The sequence below is a fragment of the Myripristis murdjan genome, chromosome 13, assembly GCF_902150065.1.
Source record: "Myripristis murdjan chromosome 13, fMyrMur1.1, whole genome shotgun sequence".
NCBI lineage: Eukaryota > Metazoa > Chordata > Actinopteri > Holocentriformes > Holocentridae > Myripristis > Myripristis murdjan.
In genome coordinates this window covers 14,213,558-14,239,242 of record NC_043992.1, presented here as the reverse complement: position 1 = coordinate 14,239,242, position 25,685 = coordinate 14,213,558, and the positions used below count along the sequence as shown (strand labels likewise).

The following is a 25,685-nucleotide window of genomic DNA, read 5'->3' as shown; positions in this document are numbered from 1 at the left end:
TGAGACAGTGTCTTCTCTCTCTTTCTCTAAAACTGACAGCAGAGATTGGTGCACTTTTGCTGCTTGCAAGTGCACTGTAATTACCTCACAACTAGCCCCTTTCAAGGCATGGGATTACAAGTCTAGTGTGACCTGCTGGTTTTGCACTGTAAAACAATTACAGCTCCTCACACCCCACTGACCTGCACTTCACTGTCAAGGACACACTAATCCACTTCATTCTAATTATGAGGCTGCTATAAGAGCAGTGTCTGGGAACAAAAAAAAAAAAAAAAAAAAAATGGAGCTAATGACTTTTTGTTGGAGTGGCTAAGTTTGTGTGTATGAATATTTACCACAGCCATTCTGGATGACTGACAGGGGGCTTTAAAAACTAATCCCTTCCTTACTCTTTTCTTTCGCTTTCAAATTAGAGTTGCATTTAATGTAGAGTGAGTGCAGCGGTGCAGTGACGGCAGATGACCAAAAGATGGTAGCAGTAATGTAGCAAGACCATCATGAGTTCATTCAGATCGAAACCTTATCACTTCTCCAGCGGAAAACTCACGGAGAACAGAGGTCAAACTTTTCAGACCACGACCCTGTCAACCAAAATTTTCAGTTGAAGCCATATGGATGTGGAAATGCCGAAAACTCGTATTGAGAAGGGATTTTTTTTTTTTTTTTTTTTTTTTGCAATGAGGCCCTCAAAACCAGAGCACTGGCATTAATAAAAAGGTCATGACTCCAGCACACTGCCTGGTGGTGGTGTGTTTATATGAGGACACAATGCCAGCAAGCCGAGGAAACAGAACACGCCAGTGGGCACAAATAACATTATACATTTACGTCACAGACAGTGTGTGTGTGTGATATGGAGGCCGCAAACAAGTGATAAGGCAACTCCATGATAAGGCTTTGTGTGTGTGTGTGTGTGTGCTGCTGCACTTATGAGGTTAGGGGGTCATCCTGTCGGACCGAGAAGTTTGATATCATCTCCCAAGCTGCAGTAGTTGCTAACACACACACACACACACATACGTAATCACTGTAAAAAACATTCAAATTCCTGCAACTACGCACTCTGGGGATTTAAGACACAGATGAGCGTCAGCCATGATGCCTTTAGGCTGTGGCCGCTAATTAAGCAAGGTGAGCGTGTGTGTGTGCGCGCGCACCCGTGGATGTGTTATCATAACTAATAATAGATACAGTCTTGCAGTAACACGGTTTGTTTCTTCCTAATAGGCGGTGGGTGACATTTGAAAAGGTTGAGATAGCAGGCAGGAGGTCCGACTGGAACTCTCTGAAAATATTAACAAGCAAAAGCTCCATGAGAACTTTTTCCGAGCGCATTTGATTTTTCATACTTTACCACTGAAAAAGGTGGATTTGATACTTTCCCACCCCCCAAAAAAAACCTTATTCAGCTAATCTTGCTGAAAAAGAAACAGGAGAAAGTGAAGTAACAGAATTGAGGCAATAAAAAAAGAATGTAGGCGCCGTAGAGAGATAAGGAAAAGAGCCATACTGTTATGATTGTGGTTCACTCTGAGTTCAGAGTGTGTGTGTGTGTGTGTGTCAGCTATATAAGAATATGACTCATACTTATACACCTTCATATAAGCACAGATTCCAAAGGTGTTCAGGTAACATTCCCAGTGTCCTTAACCTGCAACTATAATATTCTTTCTCTATTTATAAAACCGACTGAAAGCGGAGTTAGAGAATATGTTTGACTTTTTCCAACCCAGGCCTTATTAAAATAACACCCATCGTTTACATGTACATAGCACATTATCACTGCTAGCCTTAGTGACAAGAGATTCACAACAGTGTCAAATATGTTTTCAAATTGTCCACCCAAAGAAAACCAGCTGGAAATGGTGCTTTCTAACAAATTTCATTTATCATTTGTAATAATACATTGCCGTGCTGCTATTCCATCTTGTATATACGTGACCTGTGACAGTGCTGTGTGCCCAGTGTCAATTCAGGATAAACTGATGCTCCTTCCTTTGAGTTTCTTCTCTCCAGCGTTCATTTATTTAAATGAACGAAGTGTTCTTGCAGGCTGGAAATTCAAAAAAGGCAGAAATTCTATGTCTCACTGACGAAAAACAGGACTCCAACTTGTTAGAAAGCACCGTTTCAACCAGTTTTGGGGGGGTGGATCATTTCAAAATGTATTTGACAGTGCTGTGAGTTTCTTGTTTTCAAAAAAGAAATTTATATTAGTTGTTAAGGCTGAGAAAACCTGTTCCCGTGTGGGCTGCGCTGAAGGCTAACAAGAAGTTGCAGCGGAGTGGTGAGTTTCACTGTTGGAGCTTTTCATTGAAATCAGGACTGGGATAAATCAGACTTCCGTGGAAAAGTGGAGGGGAAAGCCAGTTAAGTCAGAGGAACAACACAAATTCTCTCTTCGACTGGATTTTGATTTGCAAACGCACTCAGCTTTAACCTAGCGTCCTCTGTATTTTTATTTTTTTATGTATAGATGTATAGATTTATAGCAGTGCATTCTTATAATTTGATGAACAGACCAGCCAACACCAGCCATCGTCATTGACTCTCATTATCGAGTCATCTGCTGTCAGAGGACAAATCAAAGTTTTTCTATCTTCTTCAGGGCGTCCATGTCGGCTGCAGTGGAACACGCTTGGCTCGGAAGCGGGACGTTCCAACCTGGAGGTCAGAAGTTCTGACAGGCTGCATAAAGCTAGTGGTGAGGCTGTATTGTGTTATATCTGATTATACCTGATGGTTATCAACATGTTAATAACAGCCTGGGACACGAAAAAAAAAAAAAAAAAAAAAAAAAAAAAAAACTTTTCCTTATCTTAACCTTTCCTTCAATACTTGTGGCCACAGGCACATTCTGACAGCTGTTGTTTACAACAGAAAATAACAACTTGCAATAAAGCTCAACCAGACTGCATTTCCCAAGAATAACCCTTGATTTGTCATTGCCTGTCATTTTGTTTCATATTTTTACCTTCTTTAGTCCTGTTTCACCTCACATTTCTCTTTCCACTCTTTTTCCCCTCTCTGTGCTGCCCTGTCTGACCTCCCCGCAGCCCTTCTCTCTCTTTTTAACCACTAATCTGCTCTCTCCCCCTCTGTCTACTGTTTCTGCCACCTTTTTGTTCATTTTCTCCATACTTTACCCTGCTTATCAGCCCTGTGGCCATACCGCAGCATTCCAGCCAGGGAACAAAACATTAGAGTAGTGCTACTCTAGACTGCAGACTGCAGTTACTGCCAAGTACCAATGACTGGTCAGTCTGCCTCTGATGTGGACTTTCATCCCTGACCACTGGGACGACTGGGCAAGACTGAATTCTTGTAACAATAAACATGGTTAAAAAACAAAACAAAAACAAAAACAACAACAAAAAAAACAAAAAAAACAAAAAAACTGTATTGGCTTCCAAAAGCAATTGTTTATCCCAGTTCCTAGAAGCAAATTTCAGTAACTAACCATAGAGTGCCCTGTGAAGAGTCATAAACTAGTGCCACTCCCATGCTGTGTGTTGTTTGTGCTCATACTTAGAGAATGGAAATGTTGTGACTCACTGGAAACATATTTCCATGTTAAACATGCAATTTTACTCTGATACTCTCACCCTGAATATGAAACCATCAACTACAAACCAACAGTCAAAAAAAAAAAAAAAAAAAAAAAAAAAAAAATCAAAAATCAAAACCCAAACACAGATGATGCATCTTTGATGATGGTGCTGAATATAAATTGGACATAAATGAAACGGAGTCAGGCCCTTATCAGCGAGTGTGTAAAAATTCCTCAGGCAGGTGAAAAAAAAAAAAAAAAATCGCTTTGAGGTACCATGTGCTCTGACGACGTCTGATCTAAGCGAGTGAGAGAGGAGGGAGCGGAGCAAGAAAATGTTTGCTTTTACACGACTTACCCTGAAAGCAGCAAAGGGAGGCCAACATAAGAGAGGATGTTTCCCCATGAATTATGGATCTTTGCCTGCCTGTGTAGAAAAACAGGACTCCAACCATCCCTCCCGGTCCTCAGCACACATCTGCCTTTTACACCATTGTGTGGATGTGTATAATAGACCAGCAGTAAGCTTGCAGGAGGAAAATGAAGCGAGAGACAGGGCAAGGCTAGAGGGGAGAGATAGCACACAGTGTGATGGCCAATCTTACAATTTATTACATACTTCTCAAAGCTACAACACTTTTTGCTAGTCTATAGAAGCAGGTGAGGTAGATAAAGCTCAGTGATGGAGAGGATTCTCTGAGACCTAAAAGCGAGGCTGGGGGATTTAAATAGCCAGGGCAGAGCAGTGTAAGAGGAGTCAGAGGAGAAAGTTGGCAGAACATGGTGAACGAGAGGAGGCAGAGGAAGAGCGAGCGAGATGAATTGAAATGAAGCTTCCCTGTCAAGAGGCAGCTAAATATGGATCTAGCAAAGCCAAGTCACTTTTAACCAGATCAAACAAGTCATCAGCTTTACGCCTTAAGCTTGTTCAGTCAGCGCTTAAAGAGCTAGTCTGTGCATTATTGAAGAGCGCGGCGTATGCTGAACCAGGCGTGTACTACAGCTGTGGATCAATCCAAGACTGAATCTCACAGGCAGATGTACATCTCACACATCTTAAATGATGTACTATTTTGCCTCACTTATCCTTTGATATTAATGTTTATTCTGATGTCAAGGTCCTAATGAAATCATGTACTTGGACACGTTCAGCCAGTAATCATTATTATTAAATCCAGTCACATTCCACGGAATGAGTTCTTGGGTCATTCAAAAGCATTAAATAATTGTCCGGCAATTTTGCTGCTTGGTGCCGGTCATCTCCCTCACAGGCAGAGCTGAGCAGCAGGAGAGATGCCTCTCAATGTGATTATGATATTATCAACACAGGCAGCTTTCTGCAGTGAAACATTAATGGATTTTCTCTTGGCAGTGCCAAGGAAAGCCAAGCCGAGCTGAACTTTGATCACATAACAGGCTTTGTTCTGTGTTCAAAAGCTGCCCTGGGATGGGGAATCCACTTCAGAGCCAGCTCATCTCAACTAAACACCAAATTGGCAACCGAGGTTTTGACATCAGTAACGGATTTTCCATCATAACAGATTTTGGAAGCAGTTACAGCGGTTCAAAGGTTTGATATGATGTCATTTGGTTTTGTAGACTTATTAATGGTGAGAAGGTTGTACCCGTTTGTAATGTTTGCATTCCAGTTTACAGAATACATCTCTGAAATAACAAGGGGGAAAATCATGCCAAAACTTCAGATGAATGCCCCTACTGTCCTGGAAAAGGCCTGGATGATGAAAAGCCAGAAAGCAAACACAGTGAGGGACTCTAGATTTAGTCGAGTTTATTTTTATTCACATTTAAAAGATGCTCGTGGCAGCACATTCTTCCACCTATACCAGTGAGACTTCCCATCTCACTCCTCAATAACTGTCCTGCAGACAAATCTTAAAATTCATAGGAAGAAAAGAACATATGTCAAAAAAATAAGTCAAAATAACTCCTCAAATCATGAGACCAGAATTTTCAAAAGTACAAACAGGGATAAAAATATTTTGAGGGCAAGATGGCAGAAGAAAAAGACCTAAAAGCAGCATCTAAAATGGGGGGGAAAAAAAACTGTCTCCTGATATGACAGAGGTGTTGTGTGCTTTTTTTTTTTGGATATTATCTCAGAGCAGGCACATTAGCAGTCAAACACACAGCTTCACCTTCAGATCAATCTCAATCAGGAGCTACAGTGCCGGCAACAGCAGCCACAGTCCTTCAAATTCACCATCCCCGGTGGAGGCTTCAATCAAACAGGAGAGAGGGAGAGAGAAGCTGGTGGGAGGGAGAGAAGGAAGGAGGGAGGGGATTCAAAAAGTTCAAAAAGAAAACAGACTGGCGTAATAGTGTTGTTAAGCCTGTAGGTGGTAACTGCCTGCTTGTCAGCCAGTTGTCTTCTACAGCATTTGTTCTGAGCCTTATGTATCTATACGCAAGCACACGCTCACACATGCACACCCCATCTTTTTATAATGTGTGTCTGTCTGTAATATATATATATATATATATATATATATATATATATATATATATATATATATACGCCCATGTGTGCTACAAACAAAAACAGAAGGGTTCAAAGCAGTTTCTGTGTGTAGGGGTGTTGCGTGTGGACTTTGCGTCTCTCTTTCTCTCTCTCTCTTTCTCTCTACCGTGTGGCTTGGGGGAAATTGTTGCATTTCTACAGAGCCTGCTGCGTGGTTGGGAATATAAATATGAATATAAATACCAACATGTTCAGAGGAAGCTTCTACAGAGTCTGTGCAGCGCAGATGTGGGGACGTGTTGTCGCCCAAAACTGCACCGGTTGAGGCCTCGCCACCGGGGATGCACAGTTAGAATCTCTATGTGTGTTTAGCATGAGATTGGATTGCAATATTCTCTTTTAATCTCTATGACTCCCTTAATCTCATTTGTCGGCTCCTCTACTCATCTGTCCAGGAGAAAGACAGCAGTGAGCAACAACAACAACAAAAAGTTGAAAACTAAGAGTTAAAAACATCCAAAATGGAAGAGTCCCTCTTCTGGTGTAAACAAAACCTCTTGCAGCGCCACATTCGCCTCCTCTTCAAAAGTCGGCGACCATCATCCTCTTCTTCCTCAGAAGATGGTGGATGGTTTAAAGGGGAAAAAAAAAAAGTTTGTTTTGAAGGCTGGTCGACCTTAATAACAGATGGGCCTGGTGTGTGGTTTGCGTGGTCACTGGTACTGGAGGTAGTTCTTGAGGGTCTGCGGCAGGGGGAGTGTGTCGATGTGATGGATGCGCTCTCTGCCCAGCGCCAGCCGGGCCACTCGTCTGCACAGGTCCATGAGAGGGAGGGGCTCCGCTGTGAAGGAGAGCGAGAGAGAGAGAGAGCAAGATTGTTAGGGTCAAGCCAAAGAGTACTAGATTGCCTGTGGAATGCCAGCCCCTTTCCATGTGTTCTGACTGCATTACATTTACGGCTGAAATTCAACAGCATCAATCACAAGTACACACTCAAAGCTGATTGATCTTCTCTTTCCCATAAACTGCTGTGTGCATCGCTTCCCCTCAACATCTTTTAAAACTGATAATAAGCACATAATCTTGCTTGTTGCCTTGCCTCCACAATAGAGCCTTTTCAGAGGAGCCATTTTGACTGAATAGCAGAGTAAACACAGGTGTTACTAATGACATTAATTAAGGTTCTGTTCCATTTAGGTCAAACAGAGCCAGGGTCCTGCTGCTGCTGTTCATGCTGGCTCACTGGAAAGGCTCTGCTGCACTTGAATGGAACGGAAATCTAATTAATGCTATTAGTAACACCTGTGTTCACCTGCTGTTTCATGTCAAAATGGCTGCTGTGAAAAGCATCTGTTATCCTGGACATGTACTTTTGATCAGTATGACACTATCCTAGCTTCTATGTTTGATTCATCTTTTCCGTGTTGGATATGTGTGCTTAACTATATTTCCGTTTCGGTAGCTTCTACTGTACAGGTGGATTGGAGACACATTTACACTAGGATGTTAATGTGTCAGAATGCATCTCTGATCACCTCCAAAAGTGTTTAATGTGATCTGATCTTCACTGTGTCTTGGACGCTTTTACAGCTCGATTTAATGCACTGCTGCTCTATCCGATTACAATCTGCCCACCCAGGGTGTGTGTTCATGTTAGGTGGGAAGAGGTCAATTGGAAGCTGCAGCAAAGAATGCAAAGAACACTACATTCCAACAAGATCTAAGATTCAAATCTCATTTCATCACAACTGCCAATGTGTGGGACAAGAAAATGAACACTGCCTCCTTTGCAGTTTTGGAGGTGAGCAATGTCTGTGTTTGCCACACATAAACACAGACTCTCATAACTAGTGCCCTTCATGGAAGTCAGGCTGCTCCGCATGGAACGACCATCTGGTTCGGCTGAATTCACACTGCTCGCAGTCTACTACACACTGCGTGATCGAGATGAGCAGTGACACCTACACATGCACACATACGCATACACTTATATATAGAGATGCGCAACAAAATACAGAGGACAATTTTTTTCAGATGTACTATCTTGTGTATGCGTATCCACACACATACACACACACACTGAGTCACCAGTCACATGTACAATCCAATACATGTTCATGGAACACAGCAGACCGAGGCTGTCGGAGACCCCAGGGATCCCTCTAAATGGACTGCTGCCCTTGTGGCAACGTGACCGCTGGGTACAAACTGACAAACACAAGAAAACAGGAGCCAGCTTGTCTAGAGTGAGGATAAGAGTAGGAGTAGACGCACATTAAATGTAATGAAGCATTTGTAGTGATAGTGTAAATGTGCAAATCTTTGTAAAAGACACCGAGGAAGTACGTCCTACACACAGCTTTCTTTTTGTCGTGCAAGTAAGATTCATTAAAAGTCGAGGTCTAGGCTCTTTTGCCAATTTAGATGTTAATAATGACACCTGCAACACCTCGTTGGAACCAGACATTAATTCCCAAAGGGAGAAAAAACTACAAATTACAACAGGGCTTACAGTCCCTTCTGATGTTATTATGTCAAAATTCTAATTAAAAGCTGATCCATGCAGGATTCTGTAATTAATATGTCCCTGTCAAATCAATGTTAATGAACTTTGTAATGACAGTGGTTTAAAAAAAAAAAAAAAATGTCTATATATATATATATATATATGTAAAATTTGCAGCATCATCTCAATGAATTCCTTTCCTGTGGTTTGGTTAGTGACCTTTGAAACAGCAGAGGGGGAATAATGAAATTCACCAGTGAAAAGCAGAGGCTGAATAATGAAATCCACAAGTAGAAAGCAGCTGACAGGGTGTAAAGAACACAGTGCTCAGAGCTGCAATTGCAATTGCTTTGATTGCCATACATTTAATGAAAACCCTCTATGAAAGCACCTTGGGAACATTTGGCAGAGTGTGGATTCATTTTGAGGCCAAATCAGTAAAGTATATGTCCAAATCAGAATGGCAGGACATTTAGAATGACCTCTGCATTAAACACAGAGAAGGTGCAGTGTTGTGAGCACAGGGATGGTTCACCTGATGATACTTCTTGACGGCAGATAAACAAACTCTTGGTAGGACAATCACATCACAGCCCTCCAGCACTATGTGACCCCTTGCCTACAAAGGCAGCTGGATGTGTTAACACACAGACTTATGGGATCAGGGAGTAACACATATACAATTGGCAACACAATCACATTCCTGTCTCAGCTGCACCCTCTGACCCCCTCTCATAAATACAGGACTTTGAGATCAGAGGATGATGATGCAACATGGAGCCTGTGAAGCAGGGTCGACCCCCAAGAGATGGATATGCCTGGTGTTGTCCCTAACAGCACCTATCAATCAGTCTACACTCAACACTACAGCCTGCCATATATATGTAGTTACCATAGTAACCAGCTCCTCAAACGTCTGCTGTGTGAGGTCAATTGTGCTGTATAGATGCATCTATATGAACATTTCAAAATATAATTTATCAAAGAATGTTTCTGTCCATATATTAGAAAAAAAAAAAAAAAAAAAAAAAAAAAAAATCCACAAGTGAAAATGAAAACAGCATCCCCCCAAAAGCAGGAGACAAAGTCTAGCGTGATGCACAGAGACAGTGAAGAGGATAAACATGCTGTCCTCCATCAGGGCAGGTCTAATCCTATCAATTTAACAGGCTTCACTTTCTCCCTTGTTGGCCTATGATTGGCCAATATACCAGATATATTGCCTCAACAAAAGATACCCTGCCTTACCAATCAGCGACCAGAATGTACTGTTGACAACATGTGTGTTAAATCAATAAGTGTTAAGATTTTCCAGCCCTGTGGCACAGCTTCTTCTCTAGCTGTAGGAAAGAATAGCTGAGGAGATTAGGATTCGACATCAGGATTCCCATTCTGTGTCATGTAATCTTTGTAATGTTATTTCACTAATTTTAACATGACTAAAATGTTTAATTTCTATGACCTGTAACTGCAACAGGAAGTTTTTTTTCCTTGGCCAAAATTTTGTAAAACTTCAGATTCTTATTTAAGTTTATTATTCTGATTAATTGTGTGAGGGAAGTAAACATGACTTAAACGGAAAGGGAAAATAAATATTATCTTTGGTAGATAACTAGATTTTTAAAAATGAAATTATGTTTTACACTTTGTCAGATGTGGGTGAAATTTTTTTGTGTATCAGGATGGCAAAATTATGTGAAATTCCATGCCTTGTCCCAAGAATTGATTAAATTCCCTGACTTTCCCTCTCTGGAACAGACACTTCCAAATCCCATGACTTTCCAGAAGTGACAGGAACACTGAAAGCACAAATTGCAGATTTTTCCCAAACCTAACAAAATCTCACTCCTAGCAGAATATTGTTTCGGACATATTGCCTAGCTAACTGTAGCCTCTTTTCCAAGGTCAGGCTGAACATTTCAGGGCACACTGGGTAACTGTTCCATGGGCAATCGCATTTATATCTTTTCATTCCCTATAAACTCAGGCAGCTCTAGATCCTCCATTTAATCAGCCAAAAATGAAACACAACATGTGACGCATTACATGCACGGGATGCCACTGCTGACCAGCTGCGTCAAAGCTGTGGTCACTGCAGTTTTTCTCGGGTACTTCCTGGTTCTTATCTGAACAGCACAACAGATGGAAAAGGAAAACAAAAACATTCACAAGTCTGCAACGATTCAATGCAGCCATGGTAACCGTTACACCCAAATGTGGAACAAAGGCTATGGATATTCTGCTAACAACACTGATGTTAGCCAATAGAGGCAGGGTAAGAGAAATTTGTCAACAACAATCCTTACTGAAAAAGTGCAGACCAAGACTGGTGGACAATCAAGTCTGTAGATAATTATCAGCACCCTAACATATTGTATTTATAATATAAAAAAACATATAGAGTGCAACAAACAAGTAGAAGTGGAAGACAGCACACCCTAAAGAAGCAAAAATGTCTGACTACATGCAATGTAGTGTTTATTATCACACAATGAAAACTAGATGGCAGCTAGAAAACTGTAATGAAAATGTAACAGATTAAAATGCCTTCTGCTTCCATCTCCTAAGGAAGTCACCTCCCAATATACAGTATGGTGCTCCAGGTAACCAGTCACCACAGCTCATTTACAATTAATTTACTCTGCACCTGCAAAACATTTCTTTCCTCAGACAGTGCTGTACTTCAACAGGGTTGTTTTCTGCATGCATGGGTCAACTGACAAGAATCTACAAATCTGAGAAAATAACTTGAGTGAAGTCAAGTCTGATGATCCTTTGGGAAATTGATGTCGCATGTTTACTGCTCATGAACATGTAGAGTGAGATACGGCTGCTATAAAGAGAAAATGCTCTGTGAATCATCGCTGAAAGTGCAACATTTTCATTAGCAGCACAGAGTGAACCCAAGCTGCTTGTGGTAGCACCTGTATGGCTGAATTTTAATGCCGTCAGAGACAGTGGCAGTACTCTCAGTCTGTATTCTCCTCTGAGCGAGGTGATGAGCAGGCTACATACTTGCTGGAAATCAGCCAGTCTCTGCTGGCACAAGCTGGTCTCCATGGTTAGGGTTGCTGGGGGCGACAAGTGGTCCTGTCAGACAGAGCTGAGTGTGAGCACACGAAGGGATTCACCTGTCAGTCATGTGGCTGTACTTGACCCTGGTTTTAACACTACTAAGTGGTGGTCTAGGATGTGGTTGGAAGTGTGTGGGCGTGGAGGTTACACGAGTTTCAGAGTAGTTGACACATCAGCTGCTAAGAATACATGGTAGCAACTGTTCAATTAAGACATCTTATCTAAGTAATCAGGCAGCCATGTGAATATAGGCAGATAGATGTTAACATGTATGGGATCTTTTCTCAGAAACAGTCTTAAAATAGTCCAAATGGGGAAAGAGGGAATTTGCAGATGAGAAGAGCTGTATTGTTTGTCATGAACAAAATAAGCCTCCCCATGTCTCTCAATTCTGATGACATGATGTGACAAATCTAAACATAGCTGTTTCAAATACACCTACTCGTCGTTCTTAAACGACTTTTTTCTCCATGACTGAAACCCAATTCAAAAAGCATCGCCCTGGATTATGCATTCAGATGAACAATAACATGGGGCTTACAGGCACAATTTTACACCAGGGACCACATTACAGAATATAACACTGTTTTACTGTTAGAAAAACAATTCTTAAATCCACCATGATGTGTATTTCAGCTTCACCATCCTCTTACCTTTATTCAGAGGATATTCTAATCCTAAAATCCGAAACTGTATTCTTAAATTAGATTGGATTTTGCAGTTACACAGTCTGTGATGTAGCCTCAGTGTGTTAATTTCATATAGGCCTTAGGGGCAAAAAAGGAAAGAATAACTTGACATTTTCTATTATTTATCATTATGTTATAGGATATAGACTAAACCGCTTTCTCCTGAAAAGACTTTTGGCAGCCCTCACTGAGAGCAATAACCACAAGCTAAGTAAATTTAACGAAGTAATGGAAAAGTCAATTTAGAGCAAACAAAGCACCAAAGCAGAGACATTTTCACATCACTGCATTTCCAGGTATCCTTTCAAGGGAATACAGAATATGGAAACAGGTCAAACAAGTTCTTCATGTCTAGCTATTTTCCCAGATGAAAACCCTGAATGACTTTTTAAACTTATAAATGAAATTCAACAGCGCAGGCAAGATTAATAATTAATCCATGCTAATTAGCTGGAAGCGTTTCAGTTAAATGGAGTAGAAGGCAACAGAGAAGCCTGCTCATACTCCTTGTCTACGCCTCAACTATCCAATCGGTCATGTAGCTGTCCAAGTCTCCACTCTCCCTTTCCCTCTCCAGCTCTCTGTCTTTGTGTAATGGTCAGGGAGCAGATTTTGACAGGTTTATAGCACACTTAGAGAAGATGGAGTGAGGTCCACTGTTGGGAATGTGTGGGTAAGGACAACTGGGTACCTGATGCTCCACTGGCGTACAGAGGCCTGCAGACAGACACATACACACAGCTCTCACTAACACTTAATCGAGAACAAGGCGAAGGAGAGGAGATGAATTTGGGACGGTGGTGCGTCAGTCAGTCTGCTCTCACTGAGGTGGGACAGGTAACAGGCCACCAGTGACGCACACACCCACCTATAAAAGACTTTAAACTGAGAGTGTAAAAAACAGGTGCGCCAATCAAAGTGTGTGTGCAAATCATGAGAGAAACATGACCTACTTATGTCATATTTTGAAACGAGGGCTATGAAAGATCTCTTGTCGGCACTCACATTCCAATTTACTATTTTTTCCACTTCACCTTCCAACCCAAAATTCCTCGTTCTGTAAAAGATATGCCAAGGAAACAGATGTATGAGCAAGGTTGATAAGTCCAAACCAGGCATTAGATAAATCTTTTTTCGGAGATCCAGATAAGGATACAACTGTGTCGGAGCTATGTGGCCTAGTTACGGTGACCGTGCGTCTCCTTATACAGTGCTTAAGTTGTGCCCACTTCTTCAGTCCCAAAGTGTAGTTCACCAACAAGTCAAACAGGAAAAAAATGGGAGAGAGGAGTATATTGGGAGATAGACAGAATGAGAGCAATGATACATGAGATAAAAAAGAAAACTGGAGCGGAAAAGCGAGGTGACCACAGGGAGGAGGTAGGATGGCAAACCATCACTCCCTACCTAATTGGAAATGCTGGTGTCCAAATTGAATCGTCCACTCTGGACAGAATCCAATTGCTCAGCGAACCAACTTGATGCCGATCTGAATTTACTCTTCCTCCAATATCTGACTTCCTATTACCTGGCACTGCCAAGCTGTTGATGGCCAGACACAAGCATAGGCTGCAGTCCGTTTGGCTGGTGTACCCTGTGGTGCTTTCATTCTGCCCCAGGGATATAGCCAGGCTATGCAGGTCTTAAACCGAGGACCACTCTCACACTAGACTACATGGATGCATCCAGAATAACACACTTAGTAGTATGCACACAGACATGGAACTACGCATCACTGTGTACATAAAGACATGCACTGTCTTTGATAATGGTGAGTTATGAAGTGGAAACAGTCCAGTGTCTCACAAATTGTGGATTTTGACTTTAATCAATTCAAAATAATGCCTTCTTTTTTTTTTTGGGGGGGGGGGGGGGGGGGGGGGGGGGGGGGGGGGGGGGGGTTGTCCATCACCACAGTTTTGAATAACAGGCACAACCCTGTGAATAATGTTCATGTGGTTGAATTGGTTAACATATGTATCAGTGGGGTGGCCTACAGGTTGACCAGCCCTTTGGGAAAACTCCTGCTGCTCCAGATGGCCAGTCCACCCTGCTGTGTCATCATTAGGTTTGATTACACCACTTCCATCTTTTAATGAGACAAATGATGCTTCAGCTCTGTGCGAGGGCATGTTACTCCTGACTGGATTACATAATACTGTGCCCTATTTAAGTAATGTTTCATTTGGCCAGCCAACTTGGACAACTTGAAAACTATGTGCCAAGTCAATGCTAAATATCTATTCAACTTGCCTTTTTACCAATGAGCATGTGTAAAAATGATTGGTGACCAGCCGTATCAGTAAGCAAGCAACAGTGATCTAAATTGTTTCCTTATGGTGTTTACAGATTACATCTTTCAGTGCATGGTTTTATTAGTCCATCTTATTGACATTCAGTTGGACATGTGGATTATATACATCTGAGACACCTTTTCAAATGTAATGCAATTTAAGTGAGCTCAATCTAATTTTGTTTCTCTCTTGACTGGGAGGGCTTACAATGTAATTTAAAATATGAACTATTCCTTGTGCAGTTAACAGCTATGTCTCAACTGAAATGTTCTTACCTGCACTGTGCATGTGTATGTCACCATTATCATCATGACAAACTTGTTTGGAGACCAATAACATTGTTGCATTAGAATCAATTGAGATTAAAGGCATCCAATAGAAGATGACTGCAATACTGATCAATTACTGAATACATATGTAATTAACCAAAATGTGTTATTTCAATCATAATCAGAAGTAGACAATACTAGCTGACTAATGTCCATTTTTTGTACATATATCATGCTAATATTGGTCTGATGTATGTACGAACCACTACATCAGTCCAACTCCAATTTGTGTGAGGTCAGCTTGCGTCTCTGTCTTGAATATTGCTAACAGCCAGGTCTGGGCTGGAGACAGACTGAAGAAAGACATCCCATCTGCGTATATGCGAACCTTAGACCAACAAACTAGTACACAACCTGCCCTGCCAACACTTAACTGTCACCCCTCTCCCTATCCGTCACACAAAGCCAGCTTAACGGTTTCCACAGCAACTTGCCACCACAATTAGGTGTGCACACACTGAAAGAACGGATTAGTGTTGAATAGGACTGGGTGGAAAGCAGGAGAGAGACAGTAGAGCTGGGAGGAGGGAAGTGAGAGATGAAACATAATGAGAGCGAGTGTGAAAAAGGGTTCATTTGCAAAAGGGGAGGGCAAACATGTTGGTAGAGTGTGTGAAACACTTCCTCTCCTCTGGTCTGCCTTGTTCAGGTGTAAATGAGTTTGGCTCGGCTGGCTGCTAAAAGCCTGGCCAGGGTCACTGCGGTGTCATAAGTCTTCTTGTGATGGAGAGAGAAAGGTGGCTTTCCAAGAATAGAAGGAAGAGATCGGGATCTCACAACCCCATTGTTTTGTACTTGCAGACTTTAACATGTCCAACGTATTAAAAAAAAAAAAGAAAAAAAAAATCGATGAGAAGCTCATCTCAGAGGGGATGGCTGTCAAGTGTCTGGGGGAATGAGAGCCAGAGGACTAAAATGTTCGGTGACAGAGAGGAAGGATCAGAGAACTGCATTAATGTTGGGTGTTAAGGGACAATTCAGATAGAGACAGGAGAGAAATGTAGAAGGACACTTATCTCCTCGAGCCTCCCAGGGAGTAAGAAAGAGAGAGAGATAGAGAGAGAGAGGGAGAGAATAAAGGAATCTAAATAGGAGGGGGTGGAGGAAAAAAAAGAATGTGAAAAGACTATTAAAAAAAAAAGTGAAAGACCACAAAGGCAGTGAGTGGATGCTCACTCAGTATCTAAAAGAGGCAGCAAAGAAAGCCAGCTGTGGGAATGGGGGACCAATGCTATCTCCAAGCATGCATACCAATGCTTCCATTCTTTTCCATGTTACATGGAGATTATGCATCATTAGTGCAACGTGCCATATATCACACGCTGACATCCCATGTGCATTCTGTCAGAATGTATAGCCTTAATGCTCTTTGAACATTCAAGGCATCCAAACTGAATTTATTTTATAGGTACTGTCTACAACGCAGTACATCAGTAGAGACAATATGAGTATCATATTGATGAATATGTATTACCTATAAGGTCTACAATGAGATGTGGAAAAAGAAGACAGATGAGAGTTCTGGCTCATGAGTTACCATTAGCCACTTCCATTAGACAACTCTGTTCTCTGACTGCTACCTCTAAGACACATCAAACAATTCATACACTTCCTTTAGCCTTTTGCCAGCATTGCATATTTTCTTTCACATTTTACAGACATGGGATTAACCCCTTTGTTAAAGAATCATTCACATCTATGAACAGCAATTAGATGATAATGAAATTAAATGTACAAATGGGCTATCCTAATGTTGGATTTCTCCTCCAGTTTCTTTGATCAAATGATCTAAATGCATCTAGAAGTGCAACTATGTGTACTATATAGCACTCAGCCCTTCTCATTAAACAGAGGCAGCATGGTTGTAAAGCAGTACACAAGCCAGCCTGAGAGACTCATTTTAAGATGAGCCTGTGAAACAACTAGCTTGCCTCCCCAAAAGGATACAAAAGACATGGTACAACCATTTTGGAAGCTAATATTGTGATTAAATAAATAAATAAATAAATACATACATACATACATACATACATACATACATACATACTAGCCTATCCCCTTGGGCTGCGCAATTATTGCAAAAATAATAATTAATTTGCTCAATACTGAGATTACGATTATTTGCTTTGGGGAAAAAAAAAAAAACATTTCCATTGGACTTGTTTCTTTTTAAAACAGGACTTCACACTTTTACATGGATTTTTTTTTTTTTTTCTGAAAACCTTCATTAACTGTATATTAGGGTTGTCTTTGGGTAAATGGCATGCAATTACTTCAGTGTTTCAGCTAGTGATTGGAATTACAGCTCTTTGATGGGAACCAGCTCTTATGGCTCCATTCTTTTTATTTATTTAATTTTGTATCACTGTATTAGGCTATTATTTATTCTTTAATTTATGTATTTGAAGTTTGTTCCTATATTGCTCAGTTCTAAGACGTTTAGGCCATAGTTTGCTCCTATGCAGCTGAAATGTGGTCACTGTCTTTTTCTCTCTCCAATGCTCTATTCTGTTTAACTACAAAGTAACTAAAAGACTCTGGTGTCACAATTTGGTGTCAGATTATTTGTTGTTCCTGTTGCCTAACACAGCCTTGACAGGACAGCAACAAAAGCTCTCACCCATCCATAATGCTTACATTGACCATGTGGGCGGATTTTCCCAGGACATTAATGGGATTCATAATGAAGTCACCAGGTAGCCTACAATAAAAAAGACAATCGCCATTTACACTAAGGAGCCATCAACAAAATGCTCATTTCAGTGTATCTGCTGAAATTAGTGTTAGAACATAATCACAGGCGATTATGTCCCTTTAATCACTGATGCCATAATCATAATTGTCATTAATATATGATCAATTATACAGCCATACTATGCCCCAATATAAAAATTTCAATTGTGATAAAACCAGCCATACTGCCAAGTAGGGTTGTGTATTGTATTTGCATATTGTAACATCACTGAATCAACCACCTCTGATGGCTGAGGAGACTGGAGCCCACGCGACATTTGCTCTTTAAAGTTAGGTCTGTGAGACTAGCTAACAATCTAATATTGCCGAGGTGCCAATTATTATTGTTTTTTTCATAAAAATAATTACTGTAACTACACACAAGCACAGTGATGTATTATTAATAATCTGGAGAGAGCTCTAGTCTTTTAAGATGCAACTGCCAGACAGACCTGACTGAGGGAACAAAAGTCCCTTTGGTGTCAGGGAGAGGCTTTTGGCAGAGCAGATCTGTCTCATTAATCCAACATTCTTTATACAGTTCGTTCTCAGGATAGGATTTTGAAATTTTCGCATCAACTTTGTTTTTTCTGGCTTATAACTGTGCTAAAACACACTTTGCCATAATTTTAGTGACTAAAAAATAGAATAGAACGCTCCTTTTGGGAAATCTGGGTGTGTGTGTACGTGTGTGAGAGAGACTGGGTTGTGGAGCTGTGCATCTGTCTTTTTCTACCGTTCACTCAGCTGATCTTACTCAAAAATGTTGTTGCTTTAGCAAATTGCTACATTGAAAAAGCAAAAATGATTTGGAAAACAGTGATTTAAGATGAGATAAACCTCATTACTTAAAAAGTCACATCAGCATAGGACACAGCTCATCGCTCCAGTGATACTGAACATAAAGACAACACCATAAGCCCAGCTCTACATCTGTGGACATATTTTTTTCAGTAGCCAATAATTGTGGTTACTGAATAATAAATGATGGAACAAACATTCATCTATAATGTATCAAGAAAAGCTGACTAAGATCTCAGTAGACTAACATGCAAATGGTAAATATTGATCTCGTGCTGAGCTACACAACACTGTTTACCAGACACCCTGGTGACGCACTGTGTACCGGTCAGATGACTTGTGACTGGTTTGAGAACACTGTAAAGCTTGTCCAATCATTCTCAGGGAGAGGGATGCTAGGTGTTTCCTGCAGGTCAGACTTTCAGTGGTGCATTATTAAATGTATATAGTGATTATTATTGATATTAGCCTAATCAATATGAAAACATATGTTGGGTTATATTTTTCATCCTATAAGCAGCCCTACTATGGTATATAATCGATGTATGGCAGCAAATACAAAAAGACAGAAAATACAGAAAATACACACTACTGGGTGAGAAACCCATATATTCTCTCACTGTTTTGTCATTTGCATACGTGCAGAATTGTAATTGCAGAGTTGTAAGAGTCTGCAGCTAAGATGGTAACATTTCTTATTTTATTCTTTTTCGTTTTATTGTCTTTTTCCAATCAAGAAACCCCCCCCCCCACCCCACACACACACACACACACACACACACACACACACACACACACACACACACACACACACACACACACACACACCATAAAAGATTTTTAGCCCCCAGCTAAAGTCAAGTATTTTACTGCCTAAACTGGCTTTGGAAAAGCACTGTAGTGACTGTGCTGAAAAAATAAGATAAGAATAATGATTAGTGTAAGAATAAATAAAACCTTGCTGCTGTATATACCCAGTGTCACGTGTGAAATGAAAATAACAACATGGCACAAAACATATAACATATAACCACCTGCTGAGGTGATCCAAATGAATCCACAAACACAGAACATAGGGCATACCATCTGGTTACACACTAGTGATAAGTTATTTTCAGGGAGCTGGAAGTACACGGATGGCTAGTGCAAAGCAAGCTGTGTCAGGTTACTGTGTGCCAAGACATTCAACAAGTGGTGAAAGGTAATTGTCTCACTTACCAAAAATGCCTCACAAGACCATGACTAAACTAAAAGAGGAAATGGAGAAAACTCCTTGGAGAAATACCCAGGAGAACAAGTTTATCCATATTCATCTTCGGGCTGAGGCTGACGTAAAGAAACATGCTGAAACACATAGCAAGACTGGAGTTACGTCAGCACTGTCCCAAATATGACAGTACTTTTATATCGAATCTCAGGATACATGAACTGGAGCACATAAATTTCCACAATGGTTTTGTGAAAAATACATTAAGTTTGTTCTCAAAAGTCAGGCACCACTTTTCTAAAGCAGATTGTGATATCTAAACAGTTTTATTTACAATGGTGCAGTTTACACCCTTCCCATGCACCCTTCCTTCACCGCAATTGTATTTTTTAACACAAGATCCTACACTAAAAATCAAGCTGTAACAAATGTGACACATTGTGTCTGTCTTTGCAGGGACTTTAAAGAAGCCTCTAAAAATGGGTGTCAGTGTGCTGTACCATGCTTTCTTGAAGCATATCTATAGGCAATTGTAGATCATGGGCACTTAGACTGGACACACACACACACACACACACACACACACACACACACACTCCCTGACACTCCCCACTCTGCGAGGCCAGACGCTGAGCTCAGAGGCACACTGGGACACCCTCCAGAATTCCTCTTCTACTGGCTCCTGATCGCCAACACACACACCTGGCTTGCAGCCATGGACATGGCGTTCATGCCTGACTGTCGGAACGCCCCAGCTCTGCTTTGGGTCTTTGTGTAACATACAGGCTACAGAGAGAGGGAGGACAGGGTGGGGTGGGGGCTATTATACAATCCAAGGGACAGTGAATGTGATGAGTCTATGTACCAACAGGAATGATATTTAACAAAAAGGGCGGTGGAGCTGAAAAAAAAAAAAAAAAGCTTTCGGGTGACTTCAGGACAGCTGTGCAACAGATACTCGGGGTAAATTAGTGAAATAGAGAAAAACAAACAGGAAATGTGTAATGAGTACGCAAATGGGCTTAAGATTAAGAATCAAGACTTGATGCAGATAGAGTGCAAGAAGTCATGGAGAGAAAACAAACTAGGAATAGAGGGTAGAGAGCATATTTAAGCTGCTTCCTATGGGTAAACAAAGCGGCAGCCTGTCTCATTGTGGGCTTTTTATAGATCAGCGCAAAGCAGAGTAGAGAGAAACACACATTACATATTCATCCCCCCATGCGCTTGGTCTCACACGCAGGAAGGAAACACATGCTAACTGACAAATCTGCAAGTCATGCCTTATCCTCGATCTCGTCTTAAACCCAAATCCTACCCATTCACAGAGAGCCAAGACCAACTGTAAGCACTTTGGAATTAGTCACATCATCTCCTCTACAGATGTGTGAAAGCTGTCTTTAGTCTGCAGGCCTGTAAGGTGCTGAAGTCAAACTGAGCAAGGTTTCTCTCCAAGGTCCTGCTTATAGACATGCTACATATTGCAGACAACAGTGAAACTACATATCGCAGACAATATTGGAAAGGAATTGGAGTGTATTTATGTATCTATCTCTGGAAAGCTTGGGGGGTTTCAGGAAGACAGCTGTTTTAGATGAGTCAATTTCAGCTACCTGATCCAGGTTCTCCTGTCTCTCTCCAATACAATTTTTGTATTGGAGTTACAATGTTTGTAACACAAAAACGGACAACACACACACACATACACACACACACACACACACGCACACACACACGCACACACACACGCACACACAAGCTCAAGAATGCACGTATCATCATCTGTGACTGAGGAAATGTTGTGTACATTAAGTCTTAATTCCTGCATCTCTTACTCTGTCCCTGCTGGACCTACTCTGGGTTTTGTCACAGGACTTTGGGAGTTGATTTGGTAGAAAACCCCCCCCAGGCACATGCTTTCCTGAGCACATCCTGAGCTAATCCTACGCAAAGATTTACTCAAAAACATAACATCTCTACACTATGAAAAATTGCATACCACACCCGCCTTCACCACATTTATATAAAGACTCATCCAAACACAAACAGTGGGACTACACTGGCACAAGACTTCACATCTGGAGAATGACTGGGTGTAGAGAGGGCTATGCAAGTCATTCGCATTTCATATAATGCTGTTATTACTCTATAAACGAAAACTCTGTGTGTGTGTGTGTGTGTGTGTGTGTTTATGGCAAATTGAGTTGCATTAGGGATCAGCAAATGATACACTATATTTGGTGTGGAGGAAACAGCCATAGTAGTGGATGAATCTATCTCGCAGAGCTGCATGAAGGGTTCTGTTGATGTGGGAGAGTATGCTAAACTTCAACAGGGATTAGGTTGAAATCCCCAAGATGATGAGTTCATTGGGGGAATATAGACCAGCTCAAAATGGAAAAGGGTGGGGGTGCAATATTCCCCAACAAGTCATACTGCACTGCATTTTTTTCCTGAATACTGTAGGCTAATACACAAGGACAGAAGTGTTTCTACATAATTTATTTTTCAGCATCTTTTTCCTGAGTTTAGGATGCCAATGCTTTAGGATTTGCTGAGTTTGAATAAAAGAAAAGATTTTCTGACATGTAAAGTTATTTGTAGGAAAAGGATTCTGCGATTCTGCAAAGCACAAGATTTCCTTGTTTAGAAGGCAATCTGAGACTTATTTCCATCTAGGAAAAAGCTGCTATCCTTTTCGATTTGTAAATAGCTGTACTGAATGATGTGCTGTAATTTATTTAATAACACTTTAATAATACTGAGGACTGTGGCAGTACACAATCAGTGAGAGGTACAAGAATACAAAATATGCAAAGCAAAAATGTGAATAAATGTGAAGCAAACTATTCACTTTAAACACATACTTGAGCTTCTAATCATCACAATGTAATTAATGATACGTGCACAGCCATAAAACAGATGACCATAGAAAAAAGTCGCTGCGAAAAAGACCATAATAATTACTGTCTGCATAAGTCAGACACTCCCTTCCAATGCAGCCTGTCAGCCATGACAACACCACTGACTGGATCTCTAAGTGTGTCTTGTGTGTGTGCTACTTACGATCAAGTCCGTTGACGTAACGGATAGAAACTTCACAGTGCCCCCATACAGCACTGACGATGGGGTAGAGCCTCTTGCCCTTTAGTCCCCTAAAAGCCACTCCCAAATACTGTCCATCCACCATGAAGCTCAGCGTGCCCTCATCCATATCCAGTATGACTGTCAGAGAGTCTGGAAGCACAAATGACTCATCAGCTTCTAAGAAACAGGGGTATGTGGGCGCCGAGGTGGAGGCTGGTCGGTTTTTGCTGTCATGGTAGAGTCTGTTCCGGCCCAAGTCCCAGCCCCAGGACTCTGAGTCCGAGCCCACCAGGGCCGTGTATCCCACAGAGTGTAACGGGGCTTCAGCAGTGGCCACGCCAACCACAGCATGGGTGCCTCTCTGTCTGGCCGGCCAGTGAATCCTCCAGACGTGGAGGCCCCGAGTGTAGCCCACTCTGCCACGGATGCAATCTGTACTCTGGGCCACCGGGTGTCTGTGGAAGGTCAACTTGTCATCCTCCTTAACGAAGACATTAAGGGAGCGATCGTCAGGGTTCCAGGCATGGCGAAGCTGGGTATCAGGGCTGGCCGGCGGCATGTCCAGCAGTAGGTCCAGCCTGGGGGGCCGACAGAAGTCTGGCCCCCGGAGCTCACGGCGCACCGGCCGGTATGAGGGCTCACCACGTACATCTACTGACTTTATACTGCCTGAGATCTTCTGCCCCATGGCTGTGAGGGCCCAAGGGAGGGATGGAGGGGAGGGAAAGGGGTGGACCAAGGGTGGTGATGAGGGGGATAGGTCCTGACGTTACCTCATGGGCGCAATGGAAACACAGGGAGTCCCAGGTGGAAAGACAGTCACACAGTCTGCCAGGGAGAAGCACCTCCTGAAACACACAAATACAATATGCATCAAATGAATTTACAGCCAGTATCTTGTGTTCACTGAACCATATGTGCACAGTAATTATGTACAAGTGACTGATGCAAATGTGACTGATGTGTTTATATACATTACATATAGTTTACCAAACCTCTTTCCTTTATAGCCCCCAGGTCACAGTCCTATTTATCTACACCACAATGCAAAACATGTAGCACATCCTCTTGTGCTGTTTGCAAACATTAGCACGAACATGGCACTAACAAATTTAAAGCTTTGTGGTGGCCCTAAAGGGAAAGGTCGAAATTAACAGGCTTCTCTTTCTAGGGGTCATACATGTGCACAACAAAGGCTGAAGAGTCAAAAACTACTCGTGTATGTTCACGCCTGATATTGGTGCTAGAGGACAAGGGTCTCCGAAATCAATAGAGCCGTTCCTCCAGGGTGTATGTATGTACACAACAGATTTGAAATGATTCAAGAATCCAAGTTATCGTGTTCACAGCCAGCACCTGCCGTGATAGATGCATCAATGGTAAGAGTGAATCCTTATTAATCTCAATCTTTCATTTAGGAGACAAGATTGGGGTCATTCTCCTAACTTTGGGGTCACAGCCCAGAGACCTCCTATCACCACTAAGACCACTTTTCAGACACCTTCACTTTATACATCCTTATTAAGTTCTTCAACTCACTGGTATTTCTCCAGCTTCTGATATTTTGGCTTTTGCTTCTCTGGTGTATGTATGTAGTCTGGCTGACAACACTTTGTTTAGCCTCCAGGGCCTCAGGTGTGGACATCCAAGGTTTTACCCTGGTGTATTATAAGTTGGCCAGGCTATGAGGCCAACATGGGCCATGCTTTGGAATATTTTTTTTTTTAAACAAATAATGGACCACTATGATGTTGAGTAACAAGACCCAGTCTACTGGTCTACTTGCTATTCCGGGGAAAACTAGCTACCACAATAGTTAAGTTTTGATGCTTTACATGTCATACACATGTAAAACAAATAAAGATACTGATTAAGATACTGTGGTAACTGTTTAACCATCACTTTTAATTGCAATATACAGTCAATCCAGTGGTCAGATGATTTCAAAACACAGCTAACATTACTTCAGAAACTAGATAACCACTAAAGATAAGCAACAGGCCAACTATCCCATACAAGTTAACATAAGGTGGCTAGTTAATCTGTTTCTAGTTGTTGTCATTTTCCAGTGTTAAGAGTAATTCATGGGGCTGTAATTATTTATTCAAAATTCAAATATTTGTTTAAAGACGGGAGAAAAGTTTGAACTGTTTGAAATTATATAGGTATTTATTTTACAGCTGGCAGAGGGATGGAAGGGTCATCCACATACATTTAAACATATTTCATGTCATTTCAAACTTAATTTTTGGGAAAAGTGACAGCCAAATAACCAACAAGATACCAATGTGTATTATTTCATATCTGTATAATAAAGTATACTACACGTGTAGCTGCTGTAAAATTTGAAGTAACATTGGCGTAGCTAAAATGAATAAGCAAGCCTTCTCGCTAATGATAGCTACTTGATCTTCTGCACAAGCGTCCCTCTGCTTTCAGTCAATAACTTAGAATTAAGTCAGCCACATTTGTGAAAACCCACAGTAAAATAATATCAAAAGCTGGTGCTCAGCTTGGTGATTAGAGTTAGGGTTCTAATCAAAACAGTAATACCCATCACCCCTTCAAAACCTAGCTGCCATCTGGCCTGATAAAATTTTCTAGGGCAAACACCGCAGATCCCACTGTGCTCCTTCAGTAGCCAGGGCCACTCCTTGATTATTACATCATTCTGTAGCTGAGCCAACTTACTAACTTCTTTGTGTGTTGTCTCCAATTTGGCATCCTAGTTTTAAAGCTGTTTCACACCCAGTGAAATACAAAATTTCGGCATGGATTTGCAGAACATCCCACATTTAAAGTATACACAAAGAAGTCCGATGTGAAATTTTCACATTTGAGTGTTCCCATTTCATACGAAAATATACAAGGCTGGCCTCACCACACTCTCCTGCCTGTGTGTCAAACAGACTGATGCACAGCTACACACTGCTGT

At 41.4% G+C, this 25,685-nt stretch overlaps 1 protein-coding gene across 1 annotated transcript in view; it reads right to left on the bottom strand.

Annotated features, from left to right (window-relative positions):
- Positions 1 to 5,322: 5,322 nt before the first annotated feature.
- The window catches only part of LOC115369839 (SPRY domain-containing SOCS box protein 4), a 65,368-nt gene continuing 45,005 nt past the window's right edge, over positions 5,323 to 25,685 (bottom strand). Inside the window, exons 3-4 of the mRNA XM_030066530.1 lie at positions 22,730 to 23,598; positions 5,323 to 6,870 (exon numbers count right to left, since the gene is read on the bottom strand). Of these exons, the coding sequence (XP_029922390.1) occupies positions 6,743 to 6,870; positions 22,730 to 23,438 (837 nt within the window). The 5' untranslated portion in view covers positions 23,439 to 23,598 and the 3' untranslated portion in view covers positions 5,323 to 6,742. The remainder of the gene's footprint in view (positions 6,871 to 22,729; positions 23,599 to 25,685) is intronic.